Here is a 23,945-nt window from a genome sequence, read left to right as displayed (position 1 = left end):
TTTAACTGCTCTGTTTTGTTAATGGATCAGTGTCTGTCTGGAGACACATTTAACCAAGATCTAAATCTCTAGATAATGTGTAAAAAAAGAGATGCCACAGCTGGCATGTACACTTATTTTGTATCTAGTCAAAGGGAATAAGTTCACTGAAGCGCAGGATAATCGCCCTGGAAAAAAAAATCTGACTTTCCCCCAGATTTAGAAAACAGAAAAATATTTGCCTCCCTAAAGCTGTGAGATGAACAGCCGCTCAGCTGCAGGGCGAACAAACATGAACATCCTGCACATTTTGGAAAAAATAAAATCCATACAGCTCTGAGCTATAAGACAGAGACACCTTGAACCAGTCTGCATGAGAGCAGCGTGCTAACACATTATTCTGCTCCTTTAATATTTGTTTATTTTATTATCAACATAGGTGACGCAGGTGAAAACATCTTGGGCATGGCAAATACTGCAGTACCAAAACACTAGCTGCTAAATTTCTTCCCCATATGGCTGGAAGCAAAGCATCCTGGAATTGGGAGGTAGACCAAAGAGAGTGACACACTCTCACACAGATAATAAACAGGTTTCATTCACGCTGATGTCACACGAAGTCACGGCTGCCCCTTGGAAGTGCAGCCATCCTGCAAAGCACACATTTAATGGCGCTGCGACAACAAAGAGCAAACACTGAGGACAATAACAAAAACAACCAGGGGGATGACGGTGCTCAGCATAACAAAAAAAAAGAAAAAGAAAAAAGGTGATTAAAGTTGCATTTCCCACCCTCGGGGATCTGTACAAGCTCATCCCTGTGTACATCTCGTGCATATTCTGAGCGCACGTGGAGGGCTGGGGGCCTGTTCTGCACATGCTCAGTGGGCGATGATGATGAAGGCTGACACATCGCATGTCGTGAGCGTAGTTACCGTGCTGAGTAATGTGACATTTAAGGACTCCCGCTTTTTCCCTTCCTTGCACAGTTTGTAGCACGCACACACTGTGGCCAAACAAACATCTATACATACACATACATGGATACGATCACATGCACGCATACACATATATCATGAGCTCCTCTCAGCTGAGGAGACTGAGAGGAGTGTTTCTGCATGGTTTGAGAATGACACATCAATCTCTATTTCATGACTCTGTGTTTATTCTACCACACTTATCCTCTTTCTTCCTCTTGTATCATCCAGGATTTCTTGGTGGGGACTGTGACAACATGTAACGATGTCCACTTCTAACAGTTTTAATGCCGCCACAGAAATCACATAATCTCACATGAATGTGTATGAACACTCACATAAGAAAAGAATCATTATTTATGAATGCACAGCTGCAAGTAGGGTTGCAGAATGGATTGTGAGTTAACAGTGGGCTGAGAATAATCTAGGCAGGAATAATGATGCAACCTGTTTCAAGTCAGATTTTACAGTTGAAAATGGTTTATAATGGTGCAAGTAACAACTACAGTCAGATGATCAGACAGGTTTGAAACAAGTAAATCGTTTAACTAAACCTCTTTGTAGGTAAAACTGAAACTAAGCATATCCAAATCCTTGGTAATAATTCCTCATTGTACGGAAGAACTTTGTGTTCTCACAGATAAAATAAGCACAGTAGGTCAAATATGCAGAAATACGCTGCTTGGGCGGTGTAGCAGTGTGGCATTTAGCATCTCTGTGAGATGTACCAGGCTTTTCAATAACTCAAATGAAAACCCATTCACATCATTAGTAGATGCTCAGAGCAACAGATGCAATTAAGAACATGAAAGTCGGCCCAGGGGGCAAAAGAGGAAGTCGATAGGGTCAAGAAATGCCAGACTTTGAATTAGGAGAGCGGTGTTCAAGACCGACAAACAACAACATCGGTTGTGGTATTTGTGCCACTCAAAGCCAGGTGTTTGGTAGAAAAATCTGCAATCTTTTTCTAACCATAACCAAGTAGTTTTGTTGGCTAAACCAAACAGTCGACCCCTTCTTACCGCTGATCCTTTCTGCTTAAAGATGCATTGCAAATAGCTGCCCCTGGCGACATTTTAGTAACACCCGGGGATTCTCCGCAAAAACATGATAATTAGGGATACGAATAGGAATGAGATCATATTGAAATTTAAGTAAACTGTGAATGCAAGCATGGACTGCAGTCGGCTGAAATAAAACATCTTTATTAAGGAAAATATTAACATTCTCTAAACTGTGAACATAGCATGGAGCAGAGCAAAGCTGCAGAACAGCCCCATTAAGAGAGGCGATGCACGTTTATGCACGAGGAGCAGTGCAACTTCATTGATTATTTCAGAAGATTAAAGTTTAGGTCTGTTTCCTCTGTCAAGTTTATAAGTGCAGTTTTATTTCTGCTGCTTAATTGCCCCACAATATTTACTGCTCTTACTGCATTACTCTCAGAAGAAAACTGCACACTTCTCCAATTTGCCAAATCTGGGATCTTAATGAGAGATGACACTCTAATTGGTTGAATTTGTTACGCCAAAAGTACACCTTAGATTACCTAAGGGAACAAATACAGCCCCATTGTCCCTTGAGCCTTACTTTGCACCCATATTATGAATTGTTTAACCAGCAAAAGTGGAATTATTCACAACCTAAATGCACTTGCGCCACGCACTTTAGACCATGCTCTATAGATTGTTTATTGTTTATTGATTGTTTCTGAAAACCAAGCAATTAACATGATTTCTTTTTTTAAAAATATGGGGAGCGGGCGATAAGCAAATGAAGAAGAAATAATCCAAAAATGAGCAAGAAATTAGTAAAAAGTACAAGAAAATTTCCTAAAAATTAGAGAAAAAAAATATGGGAAAGTAAAAAAACATAAACAAACTAAACAAAACAAGAAAATGATGTGAAAATGTGCCTAAAAAATTACAATAATTCTGTAAAAATAATTTTTAATATATAATTATGATAATTAGAAATACAATTTTCTGTATTTTTCCTCTGCTTTTTAAAAAACGTTATTTTCAAAATCTACTAATTTCTTGCAATTTGCAGGACACTTCTTGCCAAGATGCTAATTGCCTTTTCAGCCATGTTTTTGAAAGAAAATTAAACCAATAATCTCAGGGTTCAAAGGTTTTATTACTTGTGAAAGGCATCTGAACACAGCACAAGAAAAGTGATGTCAATCCATGCTGACACACTTGATCCTGAGACACAGCTATTTTGCCAAAATCAAAATAAGTTATTTTTTCAGGGAATCTCTCTCTAACAGACACTAATGTGTAATCTGAATAGTCACTTCTGACTCAGTAAGTACCCATCTCTCCACTTGATAAAGCGGGTGCTGGCATTTATTCAATAACAGGTGGTCACATCAGAGAGCCCTCTCTCTTTCGCTAGTCAACAAGATGTCAGTAAAGGTTTCTACACTCATAAAATCCTGTGTCTCGTCAACAGAGTTAATCAGTGTGACGAAACTTACGGGGCTAGGTTTGGGCCTAACCCTGAGCTTTCAATATAATGCCGATGACTCACTTTTAAACAGTGTACATCACCATGGTAACCCAGGCAGCACAGCGTACTGTGGAGCAGGTTAAGTTCAGTCTATTGAATCCACGTATAAAGCTCAACCGCTCATGATTCATCTCTGTGGAAAAATGACGTTGATGCTGCATTCATATCAGATGAATGAGAAAAGTGATTTTAGAAAAACTGTGAGAAGAAACTACAGTGTTACATTAACTGAGAGCATGTTGTGATTTATTAAAGAAGAGAAGGAGAGATACATGTTTGCAGCATTTCATGAGCACTTGCCCTCTCTGGCTATAAAATATTGCTACCAAGAAACAGCAGGTACCTTACAGAACATTATTTGAATATCAATAATGAATGAATGTTAGTCTTGCGCTGACATTTTTTTTTTTCATATGAGTGACTGAAGCAATAGATTGCACCCACATTCCCATTACCTCAGCATGAGGCCAGCTTAGTGAATAGAGTCTTTTCACATCTGCAGTGTGGTGACACAGTACTGCATCAGAGGGCTGAACACTGTGCCTTAACGACCAGCACTGATAAGACTAACTTACATTTTTACACAATCTGCAGTTTTCCTTCAATGCTCTGCAAACGCTGTCACAGTAACTTTGTATTTATCTTTTTTATTGATTTTAATGACTTGCTTATGTTTCAGAGAGCATAAATCTTCATTGTCACATTTTCCCCAAATCTCCTCACTTTGACTGTCTACAAACACAAACAGACTGTAGCATATTTTTACATAATCCTACAATCAAAACTGTTTTATTATTTTATCTTACCGTTTGTTTTATATTATAGTTGTGTGCCACTAATGTTTCTTGTTACTTTTGCCACTGCAACAACCTAATTTCCCAACGAAGATAGACTTTATATGATCACATAAGTTTACATTCAGTGTTTCTCACTAAAACAGCGTATACCATTGAGGATCTAATAACTGTGTTGAAGTGATAACTTTCCTTATGAAACACTTGCAAAACCAACTTATGGCAGAATTGGAATTGTTTATATCCATGTTTGCTAGCTTGTAGTCTTCTTCCTCTTTACAGTATACATTTATTCAAAACTGAGTCAAGACCATAATCTGACTTCTGGATGGATACACAGTTCTGTATCCATCCAGAGACCAGAGGGAAACGAAGAGAGACTGGAGGAAAATAACAGAACTGGCGTTACTGGTGAACTCTTGAGATCAGCCAGAGGCTGGGCTGCACAAGAACATAAAGATACACTCACACACACATGCTCAATGTGATTGTTGCTTTCTAGTTTACAGCTACCATACAGCTTGTACAGTACATTGGCTGCTTGAAGCAACTAAACAACAATCACGGTCCAGCGGTCAAAGTAGAGCTAATAATGCAAAAGGCGATATGTTGCTTCATTTTCTGTAATATTCATTTTCTTAATAAAGAATAAAGCTGTAATGTGACACACAGTGTATCACTCAACATCATTTATGTGATTCTAGTTTAAAGTCTGTAAAACACATAATGGTACAGAAAACAAATCATGCAACAATATCAGTTCTGGAGATGAATCTGCTTCACCTGCTTAGTGTGAAAATGGATTATTTGAGTTTGGGTTGGCAATTGCACATCTTCTACATTAGTGCTCAACACCGGAGCCCCCCAGGGCTGTGTGCTCAGCCCCCTCCTGGTTACACTCTGCACCCATGACTGCGCTCCCTGACATCAGGAGAACTCTGTTGTGAAGTTTGTGGATGACGCCACCATTGTTGGCCATATTACAAACAATGATGAGAGTTCATACTGGGAAGAAATCAACAACCTTGCAGAGTGGTGCACAGAGAACAACCTACTGCTCAACATTAGGAGCTGATTTTTGATTTTAGAGAACTCACTGAGAACCTACCTTGGTCATCACACATCACTACCCAGGTTAAAGAAAAAGCACAGAAAAGGCTCTACTTCCTACGCAAACTTAGGAAGGCTAAATTCTAGAGCAAGATCCTGGTTAACTTCTACAGAGAAGCAATAGAAAGCAAACTGACTGGAACCACCACAAACTGGCATGGTTTTTATGCACGGCCAGAGACAGGAAGGCTCTACAGTGGGTGATTAAAACTGCCCAGAACATCACTGGTTCCCATCTACCGAGCATCAGTGACCTCAGTGAAGTGAGGTGTCTGCACAGAGCCCAAAGGATACTGAAAGACAGCATCCATCCCAACCATAGTCTGTTCACCCTGCTGCCATCTAGAAAAAGATACAGAAGTATTCGCTGTTAAACCAGACTACAGAGCAGCTTCTTTCCCCAGGCTGTGAGACTCCTCAACTCATTCTTCGACTACAAAAGATGTAGCAGGATTTAAGGACAAATTTTACTTTCAATTTTTCCAAACTATGTTTGAAAAATGACTAATATTTCTACCTTGTACCATTTAACAGCAAAGTGACCTAAAAAGAAGTTGGAAAAGAAGAAAACAAGAAGGAGAAAAGTCAACCTTAACATCTTGAAAGCCACAACAAACCTGCCACTGGTATGACAAGTGCAGTGGCTGTTAAAAACAGGGCTGTTCAGAACAGGCCAATTGTTTGGTCTGTGGTTTTGCTGCTTGCAGTTTTCTTGAGAACCACTTTGAGTACTTCTATGTCCACCAATGCCAACATTCCCAGTTAGAGAAAGGATGAAAAGTAAGGCAAAATGGCGTTAGCCCAGGGCCCAAAAATCACTTAATCCACTCCTGCAAAGCACATCCAAGTTGCAGCTAGTCGCAGTCAGAAACACAACACAACGAATACACTTCATCGTTGTTAGTGTGTTAACGAGTGTTGTTAGTGTCAGTGTGTTTTCAGTTAATGAAAGTTAATTGTAATATGTTGGTCACCTACTAAGGCCTTGTTTAGTGTTAACTTGTTCTATAAGTTGTATTTCTGTCTCTCAAACACAAACACACACACACACATACACACACTCAATCATAATTGTCCCTGTCCTTGTCTCTGTCTTAAGTCCTGACAATAGCGCTACTGTAATTCATAAAGTTGGCAGTTTTCAGGTTGAGTATGAATTCATGTAGTTCATTTCAGCATAATTTTGCAACACAAATTACAATGCCGTTGTCCATCAGTAGACACTGCCCATACCTAAAGTGAACAGAGTTTTTTTTGCAGCGCCAACAACTCCAATAGAGAGATACCTCTTCTCTCGAGTTAAGCCCTTCACGTCAGTTTCAGGAGTCACTTTCTAACATTTGCTCATATCATATCACTAATTTAATCTTGTAGCAGCTGTGTTCATGGACAGATCTGGGTAATCAGCTGTACAAACATCAGTTATGTTTACATGTCATCAAATTATGCAACTACCTCTCTCACTCTGATTAGGACAGTAATCCAGTTTATCTGTTTACATGCCAATATCCCATGATGCATCTCAAACTGCCTGGTGTAACATTTGAGAGCTTTGGATCTGTCAGTCATTTTCAAAGCCTTCCAGTTGTGAGACTTCTTGTGTCAGCAACTTATCCTCAGATGACAGATTGAAAATATTCGTATTCATAAAGCACACCAAACACCTTGCCACATGCTCCCTGCACTTTAACCATTTACGTGCAGAGGAAGTAATGATTTTAATGGAATACATCATGCATATTATTCATATATTCTTTCACTCTTTTCTCAAGCTATCAAACTAATGACTACTGCCTTCCTCTTTTAGATGTGACATGAAGACAATGTCCTGCCATTAAATCCACAGCATGGCCTCACTCCCAGGGCATCAAAATATGCTTCTTTGCAAGGTGTCCGACCTCCAGGTTTCCTACACATTTATATATTTGTGGTGGGCCACTACAATTAAAACATCTCCTGCCACATTTAGATTTTTTGGCGCCGGACCGTTAATTAAGAGCGCCACTGGAATATATATATCTATACTATTTGGTTATTTATAGGGCACCAAGAGACAATGCACCAAAATGTCAGCTGCATTGAAAGTGAAACTTAACCATTCATTCTTCTAGGTCAAAAAGTTTCCCTTACATTAAGCTGCTCTTTTCATTCATCAATGCAATCTGATCAACTATGAATGGATCGAAAGATCGAGAGCTAGAGCAAGTGACAAAGAACTCATGAAGAGCTCCACCTGTGATGTGTTCAGCGCCCTGCAAAAACACCAGAATTTAGAGAGGGGACCCAGAATGTTACAGGGGGACACGCAGGCACTGAGAAGATGCCAAAAAAAACCAAACAAACAAAAAAAAAACAAAAGCCCCACCCAACATCAGCAGTGACCGCCATATGTATACTTTCACTCTGTAGGAAACACTGGCCTCATTATACTGATGCCAGGGACCGCGCTCTGAACCAGGAGAGTGCTGTTTGAGACCAACAAACAACAACATTGGTTGCAGTGTTTGTTCCTTGTTTAGAATGACAAGCGACCACTTTTGCAATCACGTTTGTGCAACTCAAAGCCAGGTGTTTTGTTGTGACATCTTTTCACAATTTTCCTAACTATAACCAAGTAGTTTTGTTGCCAAAACCAAAACGCCAACCCCTTCTGCACCAAGACAACAGGCTGCCCCCAGAGTCATATTACGTAGTAATGCCTGATGCCTTTGCCCAAGCAACAAAATATTACAAATAAGGATAATATCATGTTGCAAATAACAAGTATCAAGGTTAAAGCTGTGGTCCTTATTAGTTTCACCTATTACACCAATCTCAGATGTAAAGGAAGAAGTTTTTATTTCAGCAGCCCCTTTATCTCAATAAGGACACTACTTTTTTATATAGCTGGCCAGTGATTAACGAGGAGCATGTTAAGTTGCAAAACCAATGTAGAATATTCATCAAGTTCAAAGTGAATGGTAAATGCAAAGAATGATGAAGAATAAGCAAGTCAAAAAAGACCATGTAATTAAAACCTCGAGTTCGCCAGGAGCCTTTGTTGCATCTCTCTCCACTTCATATCCTGTCAGCTCTCTATTAACCTAATAAAGGTGCAAAATGCCCAAAATGCCCACAACCCAGTGTGACTGTATCCTCAGCATGCTGTCCATAACAATACTTTGTGTGGGAGCCTTTATCCCCTCCAAAACTCTTTGGAAAGTGGCAGTAAAGGGGGATGAGTGTGGCACTCAGGAAACAGCCTCAACATTGCTCAAAGTCATACCAGCAGGATGAATCTTTAAACGTGTGTCGAGCCACTTCTGCTGCTGGCAAACAACCTGGGCTCTATAATTCAGCAGGGGAACTGGAAGCATTTCCTCCTCATGAGGGGAGACATCAGAGAGAGACGGAGAGGAAATACGACAATAAATGAGCAAGGGAATAAAGGAAAACAGCGGAAAGACACAAACAGGAAAAAATAATGTTGGATAAATGTTCTAGGTGCAGAAGAGAGAGTGAGGGAGGAACAGGCAAGGAAGCAGCGGGAGCTGATGTAGGGAGGACTCTCGCACTCACTGAGCTAATTGCTGTGATGGATTGGTCTTATTCCCCTGAGCACACAGCTCCTGCTCTTGCAATAACACAACAAGATGACTTTGCCGATCTGCGCGTTAGGCAGTTATGAAAGAACTTTGCCACCATCTACAACTGTTAATACAGTTGTCATGGTTTGTGAAGGCAGCAGCAGCCCACTCAGAGCTAATATTGTATTATGGCAGAATTGATTTCTCAGAGGAAATCATTCTGGGAGCTCCCTGGGTCCATTTTGCATTTGATTAGTGGAGGTCTCTTGTCGAGGTATTAGGGAGTGATCATTTTTTCTGAGTTAATTAATTCATCAGCTGTATAATGGCAATGCTAACTTACATGCCTCTGGCACATTGGGAGGAGCTGGGAGGTTGTCCACGTGAAGTAAGGCAAGCCTGAACAAACACACAGACATGCACAGGTACTCACATAACACACACTCCTACTCACTGCAGAAACCAGGGCCAGCACCCTCACATTAATCAATACTATTCTTAACGAGGCTCCCCTCCTAACGGTTCAACTCTCAGCCGCACGCATGCGCACACACACACCACATTTCTCACAGGGAAGCCCTGATTAAGTCATTGCAGCCTCCTTTCCTAAAATGGAGTGTTGCGTCGGAGCGGAGTTGAGCTGAGCTGAGAGGATCTTTAATAACGGAGTAGGACAGCCTCCGGGGAAAGACCCCTGGAGAGAGCAGTCACATGTTTGGGGTACCCAGGCCACTATCTGTCTAATCACACAGCTAGTGCTACTGTACATGGAGCTGCTCAGGGGGTTACATCAACCACCTGTGTTTGTAAATGGTGTTTGAGAGAAGAGCTGAAAGAAAAAGATGCACTGGGACCACGGCGATATGTGTATTTGATGGAGGAGGAAGAAAGAGTGTTTGGGTGTGTTTGTGTATATGCATGTGTTAAAAAGTATTTTGTAAGCCTTACTGCAGATGAAAACTACAGTTTAACTAATCTCCCTATTGCTCAGACATCTTCAAAAGTAACATATTTTTCTTGTTTTCTACCGTTAATATTGGGCACCAGAGTACAATGTGGTCTCACACACTAGATTTAGGTAGCTAAGTCATAAAATTTAACAATACCCATTTTCCATTAAAAAGAGGAAGGTCAAGCACAAGACAGAGAGGGTCCGTTTTGTGTAAGATTGCTTGTATTAACCTCCTCAGCTACAACATACAAACAATGACAAGGTTAGACTCACAAAACTACATACATAAAGTATGTGAACTCACTTCTTCCTTTCCTGGCGAGGAAACTCTGACATTTCAGTCAACTGGTAAACCTCAAAGGGCAGAGGCCATGAAAATTAAGGTTGTATACGACTGAGATTATGTCAGTCAATTTGGATTCGGCTGTTTTATTGTTCTGTTTGTTCTTTTTGATCCATATAGAGTTTTGGAGCTTTAACACGGTTTGGCAGGATGTTCAGGGTGACAGCGACATTTGCATAATATAATAAACAACCCAAAGTTAGCCCTCTGAGCTTATGCGTACTAACTATGCTATCTACAGACTGGAGATGTGCTAGATGATGTTTTCCAACACTAGATATCAAATGAAAAGCCAGAGACTGTATTGTATTAAGTTGCAGTGAGTGGTAAATTCACCATTTTTAAGCAGAAGGTAGAAGATGGGGCAGCTTTCTCCATCTTACTCAGACTCACCCTTAGTCTGGGTCTGCAGCTCCCTGCACAGGAGAGTAGCATGAAAGCAAAGAACGCACACTCTGCAGCTTTATCCGAGGGCTGAAACATCCCCAGAACTACGCTACACACTGACTGAGAAAAAAAATAAATTATAAAGAAAAAAAAAATTCTGACAGCTTGACTTGAACAGTCTCGATCAACTCAGGAGTCTTTGCCTGATGATTCAAATCTTTGATGGAGGCTACAAAAATAATGATTAATGTGTGACTAAGACTGAAATGATTCCTTGAATCAACGATAACTCAATTAGTGACAATCATTCACGCAAATTATTTGCATCGAAGCTTCATTTAATTCACATAACTAAGTACAGCGCACTGTGGCTGCAGGGATGATTATTACTGTCACACAAACCTCTTGGACTATTTACAAGTGACCTAATGATGTGATCTGATGGCAAAATGACGGAAGAGAGAGAAAATAGTGAGGGGTAAAGAAAAGAGATAAGCCCGACAAAAAGACAGAAAGCATTTGAAGTTTGCGATCATTTTACACTGAAACAAAGTGAAAACTCTGTACTGAGCATTGATTGAAAAAGTTAACTCTTTTGCCACAGTTGTACTATTGCAACACACCAGCATCTCAACAGAAAGCATCCAGTCCATGGAGCAGAGCCAACACAAGGTGACATTAGCATTTAACCTAAATCAATATGAATGCTAGTTGAGATGAAGGCTTGTGAAGAATGTATATTAATCATGGATAATTAAACAATTTCTTCAACCAGCTCTGTGTCTTTGCAACATGGCCATTAATGTCAAATGCAAATGATTGAGCACTCAGCCTCCTTGCAGGCTGCAAGCTCCTGGAGCTCCTGGAAGCCAAAAACTACATCTAATGAACTGCCCACACTGTGGTGACACAGAGCTGGTTGAAAATCGGTAAAGCTTCCCCTTCAAGAATGTAAATCAATATGATGGCTGGCTTGGCTTTCACAAATTAACTTCAGCATTTTATTTTCTGTGTTTATTTTCTTGAGCAAAACTTCACAAAGTTAGGGACATAACCACAGAAAATGAAAGGCTGCAGTCATTTTGTGAAAGCCTGAGCCTCATTCATGTTGTTATTATGATAATTTCCCTTAAAGTAACCATTCGCAACCATTACACACAGCCGCTACCTGTGCCTCCCCTTTTATCTCCTTGACTGAAACACGACAGAGTGATAGAAACGGGGTGAAGAGAATAAACAAGTGTCTGAAATTCATAGAAGCGGCAGGGTCCTCACAATTAAAATCAGGGAGGGAGACATAATGATGGGTATGATGGCTTGTTTCATGTGTGGCTGGGAGGGGAAAATTAGCAAATGAGGGCCTTTCTCTCTCCCTCTCTGCTCTCCGACTGTCTCTCTCCATCATCTTTCGAGCACTTGATCAGCAGGGCTCTAATTTCAGGCAACAATCAGTGAGTGCCTCCGCCATGCTGCATCCTCCCAGCACACAGAGCTCATGTTGGGATACTTCCTCATCAGCCAGGCTTGTGCTATACTCCATGACTGGCAAGCTGAGGAAATACACACACACACACACACACACACACACACACGTGCAATCTGTTGTGCACAAATACTTGTGCAACATAATTACACACGTAACAAGATGATAAGACGATTAGCCAAAAATGTACATTTTATACTAGGTCAAAATATTTGTGTTGGTATATGACATATTTTATATATAAGGTAATTGAAATTACAATATTCTCAAATTAAACAGCAAAGGGCATTTGGATGGTTCCTGCTGCTAGAAACCAACAAAATTTCTATTACTGAATAGTTTATTTTACCCAATACCTGATAACAGTTCAGCCTGCGAACTTTCACCTGTAATTTGTGTTATGCTAACATACCCGTACTAATCCATGTATAATATTTTGTATAATTAAAGAAAAAGAAAGAAAAAAATCAATACAGCAAAACCAGACATTTAGTCTCAATATTCCACACATTCTTTTCCATGTCAATACCTGGTGCCTATATTACCCACAACAAAACTCTACCAACGACATTTTTGTGGGAGATTTCGATGTGTTATACTGGTAGCGACTTTTTTCCTACTTTTTCATGTATGCAGCAGTACTCTCCAACACGTACAAACAGACTTTGATTAGTCCCTTTTTAAGGTCAGGCAAACATCATGGTAATGGTTTGAAAAAAATGAGACTGAACTTTACCAGCAGGTCGAGGTGGGATGCAAAGTGCAGTCTCCAAGATGAAAGTCAAACACATTACACCTCCACACTCTCACTTTCTGCCTCACTACATGAAGGGCACACTACTTCCTGCATCGGCACTGAATTGATATAATATCATGGGATACTGGCATGTTCAAGGGGGAGATCTTTAGACAGCTGGTTGATCAAACAAGTGAGTTATTTCTTATTCTCTCACATGTGACTGACTCAACAATTTTGTGTTATAAAAAAAAAATCACTAGTTGCAGCCCTAAATAATAATGTACCTGCTCTCAATTTACAGCCTATGCATACTGCTTTAACATCCTTCCCTTCACACTAGGGGTCGACAGATTATCCTCCTGGCAGATTATCAGGGCCGATATTTGGGATTTTGCCCATTATCGGTATCTACGTTTTAACTGAATTAATGAAAAAAGTGCGCATATTACACTCAACCACCACCCGGGAAAGCAGTCTGCAATACACGCAAAGACAGTATCAGTATAGAGGAGGAACTTTTACTTTTTTAGAACCTTGGAGAGCTATTTTTATGAATTTATTTTCTATTTAAATTTTCACAGAGGGAGCTTCCTGCATATGATGTTGAAAGGTTCAGTTTTGATTAAACTAAGTCTTCTGTTGGAGTTTTTTATATTTCAAATTCTAAATTTCAACAGAAATATTTTAATGTTTATTGTAAATGCATATTAATTCCAAATATCTGTTTATTATTATATTTATTATTATCGGTCTTATTAAATACTAATGATCAGTATCAAATCTGAAAAAACAATATGGGTTGACCCCTACTTCAAACATCCACAACACTGAAATTCCTCCCCGTCAAAGGTTGGATAAAAATCAATCACTAACTCCCCAAAACGGTAATCGTTAGGCGTCTCATACCAGGTAGAGGAGCAGCAGTCACCAGCCGAGACTTGGTGAAAACCTCGCAGTCCTCCAGAGAGCTGGAGCTGAAGCCACTAGAGCACGCGCTTTAAATTTAGCCTGAGAGGAGGAAAGGGCAGCGACTGTATAATAAGCAGGATAAGAGAATAAGTTGAACTCTGACCTCGGCTCCCTTTTATAGATGAGAGCGGCGACCTTGGGAGGGTGAGAGAGGAGATTGATGATGGCCATTTTGCTTAACGAGCTCACGAGAGAACCACCCCTCCCTCTGAGGGGAGGCCAGTCATCTCCCGCTCAAGGTAAAAAAGACAAATGTCACAGTGATCTGCAGCGAAGCCACCTCTCACCAGCCTACCTTGTACACATTCATTATGACAGGATCAAACGTCCTTCCATCTATGTCCAAAAATAGCAACAGATACGGGTGATGGTGAGAGTCCATGTGTGCGTAATGACTGATTCAATGAGCAATTGAGGGGATTACACAAGAAGACATCACATAATTACATTTTCATATGTGGCCTTTTTCACTTCTTTTAACTGGACGGAGTGATTTCCAACTTCACAAACAAGAAGCCGCACAAAATGCCTTCAGCATCCCCACATGCCATCCTTGAGTGCCTCAAACTGAAGTTGCCAGTTGATGATAAGATAAAAGGTCGCCATGGAAACAGCTCTGACATGCGGCCACCGTGGGGAAAAACGTGAGGGAAACACAGAGGAAGGGAATAGGAGAGATGAAAACTGAATTGGTGCGAGACAAGAGAGGGAAAGCTTGGTGGAGGAAGTGAGAATAAAACCTGCAGGATCCTAAAAAAAAATGTGACAGAGTCTGGAAACCGCTGAGGCAGCCAGAATGTCACCGCCTGCTGTAGCCTGTACTCATGGGAGATCATCTGACCTCACAATCTGGGTTACCCCATCATCAGCAGGAGGAAACAGGGGGAGCAGAAAGAAAGGCAGAACATGTGGGGTGATCATTTGTTTCCTTCTTTTTTCCATCTCCCTCCCTTTGTTCTGGAGGGAGGGAGAGAACGCTTGGGTGTCCTCTTTCTTTCATCCTGTCTCCGTCTTACCTGGAGCAGTGCAGTTCTTAGATCCCTCACTCTCCGTTTCCTCCAGGCTGCTGTTGTCCATTTCCTGCAGCAGCCTCCTCCCGCCCCATCTCTCCTGATCACTGCTGCTGTGGCTGGAGACATCGAAACCTGCAGGATGTTTGTCACAGAGAAAAGTCCACATTCAAATAGATTTAAGGGCATTTTCACACACAAAAATTTGAGTCAGTACTGATGCAAAAATTAATGACTTTGTTTAATGTGAGCATGCATAGTTAGTTAGTTAGTTAGTTAGTGGGATTACAAGACACCAATAAAACACAATACACAAGAAACAATACAAAGCATTCGTCATCTTTCTGTTTCACAGATATCAGCAAAAAATAAAAATTAAACAAAATAAAAAATAAAATATTAAAAAAATAAACATCAATGAACTAAGATAATATATGACCAGTATTCTTGCAAAAAAAATTAACTGTAAAATGACAAATACATTTTACAAATCGACAGTTTATCTTGATAAAGAGCTTGTTTTCTCATCTCCCATGATTTCTCCAGATAATGACCTAATCTAAATGTTTCATATGTAAATAACAAACTGCATGAATAAAATAAGCAAAACTGTGATTTATATCATAAACTGCAATAAATGTTGAGAGCAATCTTGTAAGTTCGTTGCATTTCACACTGTGCAACGACTTGGGCCCAATCTGTGTCACACCAGTTGTGACGCATGTCATAACTGGTGTAATGATTGTCTGGTGAATTGCAGATCTACAGTGTTAATAATGAGAAACCTGCAAGTAGAGATGTATCTTAAAGTTGTGCCATGCATCTGTGCCACTCTCATGTTATGAAAAAAGAAAACAATGAACCAGGTTAGAGCGTACGCTGGTACATCTATGCAACACAGCAGAGGAGGAGAAGATTTAAAGCCAGTCATGGTCAGGGAAAAGAGGACAGCATAAAATGCTAATTTTGCAAATGGAGTTTGAGGTGAATATGTCCCTGTGTTCTGCATCACGTACTCCTGTTACTTTCAGTACATGATGAAGCTGGGACGTACTACTTCATTATAACGCTACACTTTGAACTTTGACCGCCTTGCTTAACATTGTCAGTTAAAGTAACCTTGAAGACAAAACAAAACACCATTCATCGAGGTCACCGGAGACAGAGGTCAACCCCGAAAGCTCTGCTCTATGTCCACTAGGACACACAAACTTGTCAAGTAAAGACAGATTAGTATTTTACAGTATGTTTTAGAACCGCAACTAATAATCATTTTCATTATTTGACCTCCTCTACAAGCGTGGAGCATCCAGATGCCACTGGTCTACTGATGCCAGCCTCCTGAAAATCAACCAGAGGTGATGGGACAGTTTCAGTCCCCAGACCACCTCTCTGTGGAGCTCAGTACCAAACCACATCAAAAATGCCTGCACACTGATAGCATCAGAAAAGATCCTAAAACCCTCCTCTCCAAACTCGTCTTGCCCAAGTAACCCCCCAAACCCATCCATGTTTTTATTCACTATATGATTCAGTCTATTTACATTTTTCATTTTACTTTCTTTTCTACATTAAAGAGTTAAATACTTTTCTTTTTTAATTTTATCCAGCTCTATAAAAAGCATGGACTTTAAAAAGGGATATATAACTCTGATGTATTGTCCCAGTTGGCAACCAACATCATCTGGTTTTGATATCTGGTTAATTTAAGTTGTGACGGGTGACCAAAATTCAGTGTCTAATGCAAATGTTCATTTGACGTAGAATACTGAAAAGATGACAATGATATTTTGTTGTTTTAAGTTGTGTTGTTAAGTAACCAAAATCAAATATCTTCAAAACACCTCATGCCAACAACATCTTGCAATAGACAACAACATTTAGTCATAAAGTATGGAGAAAAAAAACATTTGCAAGGTGAAACAGTTAGACATGTAAAGTATCTTCAACCCAATTTTCATTCTAAAAAAAGTTTCACATTTGTCTGGCGTAAGATTCCAACATCTTTCCTACATCATATTGACAGTGAGTGCCAGCTGGGATTACTTTTTCATTATTTATTGATCTCTTGACTATTTTCTCAATTACTTGCGTAATTATTTAGCTGATAAAATGCTGAAAAACATAAAATGTCAGTTGTACCCTGTCAGTTAAGACCTAAATATATTCAGTTTAAGATGACAAAATCATTGAATAAAATGACACCATGAAAAAATTTTGTGAAAAAATCAGTTAAACAGCTACCTGATTACCGAAATAGTTGTTTAATTTTCTGTTAATCAACTAATTGATTAACAGGTTTAGCTATAGTGTATTTCAGAACATTTATCTTTTGAGCAAAGTTGCTTTTACTGACATTAATTTGCTTTTTCTCTGTGTGTGTAAGTTACATTTTAGTGTAGCTGCGATGTTTCAGGTTGAAAAGTGCGTGTAAAGCAATTTGCTTTATTTTTAATGTGCCGGTTCTTCTTCTCCGACACATTAAAGTTTGATTGTGTATGTAATAGTGGTGAACATCTGGAGGAGAGCACTACAGATGTGTCTCTTTGATCCCCCCCACCAATTCATACATTAAAGGGGAATTTCATGATTTTCCAAAACAAAATCCTTTTGGGGGGGGGGGTGAAGCAACAGCACAGCGCACAAAGTGGGGGCTCCAACTGTGGCTACATCTGCACATTCTTCAAGAAAGCAGCAACAGCGATGAATTCATTTCATACTTCAGAGAGCCCAGCAGGAGCACTCTGCCCTTTCCACCCTGCCAACCACAAGTCTGCCCTAAGAGCGGGATTCAAATAGAATTAAAAAGCCCAGTTATTCAATAGTCCTCAGGGCATGGCTGAACTTCTCACCTGGCCTCACCTTCGCTACACCACACACAGCAGCTACAGCAGCAGTGAGCTTTGCGTGCCAGCGCTGTACTGTTCCCTCCCTCCTTCTATCTTTCGCTATCTTGCACACGGGAGAGAAGAAGAGGAGTGTGGGAATGATTAATGCACCACTGTGAAGAGGCGTTGAGTGCTCCGCTTCCAGCTCCACAACATCAAGCTCAATTTAGCAGAACTTCATTAAGCGCATCATAAATAATCAACTTTAATTGATATTCCGGCAAGCTGATTAATCGTTAACAAGAACACAATGGGGACAAGGGAAATGCATTAAACGCCCCGGTGTTGTCCCTTGTTCAACTCTAATTTTGAGCACATGCAGAGAGCAGCACTGTTGCATTTCCATGTAACCAGGATACGTAGTGGGGAGGAAAGACGGGGGGAAAAAAATGAGTCCCACTGATGATGCACGAATCTTGAGTGTATGAATATTCATGTAGGCCTTCTGTCCATAGAAAGTGATAAATACATCTCACTTAAGCTGACGCTGACTCAGTAATCAAGCGGAGTGTTGGGGGGCACAGTCACAGAAAAAGAGAGCGAGAGGAACATAAAGACATCAAGTCAAGCGGTACAGATGTTTGCTGCTAGGAAGCAGTTATTCATTAACTGGGTTTCATCTGATCGCCTTTGAATGCTTTGGCAATACCAGTCTTTTAACATACATGTCAGAACAGCAAAGTTGGAGAGAGACACATTTGTGGTAACCTGGAGAGGAGCAGGCCTATACCCTGGGGCTCATTGCCCTGATTTCAACAATCTGCAGCAACAACACCTGAACACGCAGGAGCCGCTGCATCCATCAGCCTAGAATAGTTTCTCATGGTTAAAGCTCAAATTTCCTGTCTAGCTGCCCGCATGACATCCTGACACCCCTGACATTCATGTGAGGACCTTTCAGATCAAACTGGGCTAACAGTTTTGACATATTTTATCAGAATTAGACAGGGTTGCATGTGGTTTGATAAAGTCATTGACCACTTAGCCTATAAGCTGTAGATTTCAAGGGGGACACAGGGGACATGTCCCCTCAATATTTTGAAAATGTGCATGAAAGTAGCAGAGGAATTTTATTCTGACAAAATTAATAAACCCTTTAAAAACTTGGAGTGACGTCACTTTTCTAGTGCTGCTTTCAGAGGCATATTATGAGTATTTAAACCTTTGAACTCTGAGCCAATTAGTGCTATTTCTTTCCAATTTTTAAAATTTAGAAAATGAGTATTTAAAAAGCTTAGAGAAAAATGTCTAGGGAAAAAAGGTAAAAGCTTTTCTTTCAATAGTGAAACAAAACCTAAACGCTGACTTGTAAATGTTATGGAAGACACTTTTGAAGGTTATGGTAGTGTTTGGAGCATAACTTAAATAAAATTTTGGGAGAATATGACAAAACTTAAAGTCCCCATATAGGAACAGGCTAGGGAACATGGGGTTGGGAGGGTCTCTGCAAGAACATTTTGATAATTAAAAACTTATTTTCCTGCATTTTATTTATTTTTTATGCACTAATATGTTCCCTTCTTGCATCCATTTACGCTGCAAAGGTCTTCAATTCTGTCAAATTAAATGTGCTTAATTTTATTCGGGGGGATGAATGCACATGTTCTAAATATTTTAGAATATTTTTGATATTTTAATATAGAAGGGCGTGTCCCCTGTGTCTGCCCAGAAAATCAATCCAACAAAAATTGTTGAGCATCAAACACTTGCAATCTGGTAAATTTTTATGCACCAATTTATGCATTTTCTGCATCAGTTTTTATGTAAATGCCTTAGAGTTTGGCAAAATTAAAGTCCTCGGCTATTTCAAGTTTTATTTGGAGGTTCCAAATGCACATTCTGAATTTCATGGGGGGTGCGCCCTCTGCTAAAATCTACAACTATTTTAAAAGGCATGGAACACACACTGTAGGTTATGCTAATGCTTGGTAACATAACTAAAGGAAGATTTTGGATTGGGGGTCCTATGCAAGAAAATTTTGAGCATCAAACACTTCATTTCCTACATTCTGGTTTATTTTTACGTACCAATTTGTGCCTTGTATCAATTTATAGTTTAAATGTCCTTAACTTTATCAAAATAAAAGTCTAATTTGATGTTTTTACTGTGCAACCCATATATTCAAAATATTGACCTATTGTACCAATTTGAGTATTTGAGGGAGGGGTGGGGGTCACATGAGATGGGAGGTTTGGGGTCCTTGACAAGAAAATTCTTATCATTAACAATTAATTGCACTGATTTGAGCTGTTCCTGCACCAATTTATGGTGTCAATGTGTTAAAGTTTGTCAAAATAAAAGTCCTGCACCACTTTAATGTTTTTATTGGGGGGTGGGGATGCATATTTTAAAGATTTGGGGGGATATGGATAGGAACAGGCTTTTACAAAGACACAATGTTGCATTGTTGCTGCAATGGAGCGTTAATAGTTAAGTTAGACGTTGACTAAAGGTGCCAAACTCTTTACATCATGTAGGAAAATTAAGGATAACAAGCAATAACAGCAAGATGCTGTTAAGTAGATGCATGGACTTAGGTTTGATTCAATATTGGGGGGTTTGGGGGTCCTATGCAAGAAAATTTTGAGCTCAAACACTTTACTTCTTACATTCTGGTTATTTTTATGTACCAATTTTAGCCTTTTCTGCATCCATTTGTAGTGTAAATGTCAACATATAAGTCTTCTTCTGGGGGGGCACATATACAAAATATAGTAAATACTGTTTCAATGTGTGAATTTTTGCACCAATTTATGGCATTAAGTCCTTAATTTTGTCAAAAACAAATCCTCTTCTAACGTCATGTTTGTATTCAGCTGGTGCAGATATTCAAAATATTGACCAACTGTACCAATTCATGCATTTTTGCCTCAATTTATGGCCAAATGTCATAAAGTTTGTCAAAATCAAAGTGCTTATTTGTAGTTATTTGGGGAAACAAATGCACATCTTCTATATATTGGGGGGGGACGTGCCCCCCGCACCCCCCTGAAAGCTACACCTTTGAGTTGATGGTTTTCCAAATGTAGCTGCCTAAACTTCACGTTAATGTCTCTTTAGCAGCACAGTACAGCAGTTTGGTGACAAAGCGGACAAAATAAAGACAGTTAACTGTAGAAATGTTGCAGACATGAACAGCAATTACACAAACAAGTAAACTGCCGGGGGGGGGTCAGCTCCCTTTCTCCGGCATCCCAGTGCTCCGAGGAGCTGAACAAACAGCTAAATCCTCACCTGAATTTTCCGCTAAGTAGGAAAACCCCTTGACGACCAGCAGCAAACCGCCGAACAAGCATATCTGGATTAAAACCAACTCCTTTCGTCTTTTCCGTCTCGCTTTGACCTTCCTCTGGTTCGGCATCACTTGCGTCGGCCGATTCCGGAGTCGGATACCCGGCAGAGACATCCCCTCTACGGCTGCCACATCCATGCAGATCCCCGAAGTAAACAAAAACAAAAAACCTTAAATTTCCCTGGGAATTGACTTATCTCCCCGGAGCGGGTGTAAAAAGTACAGGGGAGGGGTTTGACAGGATCAGGAGGGTGTTAAAAAAAGAAAAAAAAGTTGTAAATTGGTACCGCTGGGATGCTGCGGGCTGTTCGGTGAGCGTCTGGCTGCTGGAGGTGCCGGGTTTCGTTTCTTAAGTCATGTCGAAATGTGGTTTTGGAAGTAGTAAGGCGGAGGACTGCTGCACGAGCCCTCCATGGAGGCGTCCGTCTGCTGAGTGCTGAGGGAGGGAGACACGAGGAGAGAGCGAGAGAGGGTGCGCGCGGGCATGAGCGCACACACATTGAAGTGAAACCCAGGTCAGAAATCTGTATATTTGCATATAGCCTACTGGGGAAAAAATGTGTGCGCCAGAGTGCAGCATGGCCCTATTTAACTAATTGGTATTTCTGTTATTAATTGTAGTCAAAGGTGGACCATCATTATAGCTGCATTAGTAGACTTTCTGGCCACTTTAGGACAAGCTGCAAACACAGTAATGGCATTTTATTACCTCATAAAGTTGATACGGGGAGCATGTTTGCAAACAGTTGCCTGCTGACCAAGTCCATAGCCACAGAGTCAATATTTGAGGTGCAGTGCCGGACCTAGCACATTTAGTGGCCTTGGCCAGTTTCCCCTGAACCACCCACCCACCCCTCAAAAAAAGTATATATTTTTTTGTATTTATTATCAAGAAGAACTAACAGAAATCAGCAAGAATAAACAACTTAGCTAACAAATAACAACAAAAACAATAATAATAATAATCAAACAATAAAAATATATGACATGCAAATTTACATGTCCTTTTTGGTTTTTGTTATTTTCTCCCACTTAAAGTCTCTAAACCACATATACCCATTTTGCCATGCCCACTAATGCTCTAGCATTAGATTTTTGGATAATTTTATCCTTAGGTTTGATTTTGGTGTCCCCAGTCACCTCAGGGTACCTAGGTCACCTATAGTTTGATCTGCCACTGCCTGGGGTAACAAAATCTGCAAGGGGATCTGGGGGTCTGACACTTTTTTAACAAAAAAATATTTAATTCCCCAATAACAGCACAAAATGACACTGATGTCATCATTACCTTCTCACGCGTGTCCTTGCTGAAGTGAGGCGCTATTATTTATACGGTTTAAGTTTTCCATTACCAAAAATCATCTGAACATAAATGAATCCTATATTTAAGCAAATATAGCGAGTGTTCACTTGCCAATGTTTTGACAAGATTTTAGTGTAAACATTGCAAGAAATTAACTGTTCATTAAATTGTAATTTTCATAACACTTTACAAAAACTACCACAGGTGACGATACAGCCCACATCACACCTATATAACGTTATAGTTGTTCATTTTTTAATGTGAAAGCTATGAGAGTAATGACAGGTGAGTTGACACTGATTTTACCTAACCACGGCAGTCAAGCAACAACTTCTGCTGGGATACAACAATGCCACTTGGACAAACCACACCATAATACTTGAAACAGTACTAATGATAATGGATGACAATTTTTAATTTTTTTTTTTAAATCATGACTATGTTTGCGAATGATAATTTTGGATGGTGATGTGTGGTTGCCCGTCTAAGCAGAGCACATTTTTTACTTAAATTATTTAGCAATAAAATGTATTATTTCTTTCAGAGTTGTGTTCCTGGCCATCAGACTGAGCAGCCAATATTTACACTCAATATTTAGCAAAATGCTTCACTGTTGCTCACACCAGCTCACTGTGTCTGCTATGTGGTAGTGACTAAAAGGGCGTACAGCGCACTAGGACGCATTCATAGGCCAGTAGTGATAGCCCGGTGGTTATGACAGACGCTGAATGTGAAAACACAGATTCTTTAGGTTATGAGGATTTCTACCACAGAGGGCAGGACAACTTTCTCTCCAAGCCTCCAATAAACAAAACATGTCCACCCACAGTAGTAGATGTGTGTGAAGCAATGCTGGAAAAGTGCTCCTTCCTTGAATAACAAAACCTTGAATGTGCCAGTGTACCTTTACTTTATATACTTTTTACACAGGTAAACTTCTTTACTATGTAATTAGTTTAAATCTTTGGGTTATTTCTCATTTATATATATATTTTTTAAAACAAATTTTATTTTTAAAAAATCACTTTACTAAGGTACAATATTACAGATTTATGTTTTTTTTATTATTCTCCCCTTTGCCTCTCTTCTCATTTGTATATTTTATTGATGTATGTGAATATTCACATTATTCACCTTGTGATATAGAATACATGAAGTGTCTCAAGCATGTTCCAAGCAGAAACTGTCCTACTTTTAGATATTGATTCATGTAGTTAATTTTGATTTAGCTAAATTTGACAAAATCCGGTAAGGAGTTTTAGAATCAAATTAAAGTAAAGGGAGACTAAAATTGAAAATTGTTTGCTTAAGGTGAAAGAGATGTGTCACTGCCCTCTTCTGGGAATGTATTTTATTGATTTACAGTGCAGCAGCCTGTACTTGGAGGCTGAATAATATTAAGTTTTGTCTGAGAAGCTGCATTGACTGTCTAATAATCTGATTAGGTGTTTTGGACAAACAGAACATACCCATTCAAAGACACCCAAATCCTGTGGGCAGCAGCCAAACACAACACTGATGCCTTCCAGGCCGACTACAACTCCTACAAATGATAGCAAAAATAATGTTATCATTCCAAAATATGTCAGCATCTCAGCCAAAAGTGAACATGACTGGATGACTGTTTCTGTTTTTTTC

The 23,945-nt window shown here is 39.8% G+C and overlaps 1 protein-coding gene across 2 annotated transcripts in view; it reads right to left on the bottom strand.

Annotated features, from left to right (window-relative positions):
• The window catches only part of LOC121942459 (sodium/potassium/calcium exchanger 3-like), a 59,235-nt gene extending 37,779 nt beyond the window's left edge, over positions 1–21,456 (bottom strand). Inside the window, exons 1-3 of one of the 2 annotated variants that reach the window (XM_088072596.1) lie at positions 21,292–21,446; positions 20,947–21,129; positions 14,830–14,958 (exon numbers count right to left, since the gene is read on the bottom strand). In XM_088072596.1, coding sequence (XP_087928722.1) covers positions 14,830–14,958; positions 20,947–21,118 — 301 coding nt within the window. In that variant the 5' untranslated portion in view covers positions 21,119–21,129; positions 21,292–21,446. Of the gene's footprint in view, positions 1–14,829; positions 14,959–20,946 lie in introns of both variants that reach the window. The other variant, XM_042485673.2, reaches the window with a different exon arrangement.
• Positions 21,457–23,945: the final 2,489 nt, after the last annotated feature.

Source organism: Plectropomus leopardus, chromosome 3 (assembly GCF_026936395.1).
Source record: "Plectropomus leopardus strain MGB_pleo_1.0 chromosome 3, ASM2693639v1, whole genome shotgun sequence".
Lineage (NCBI taxonomy): Eukaryota > Metazoa > Chordata > Actinopteri > Perciformes > Serranidae > Plectropomus > Plectropomus leopardus.
Note: the sequence above shows the minus strand (reverse complement) of the source record. Positions and strands in the feature narration are given on the sequence as shown.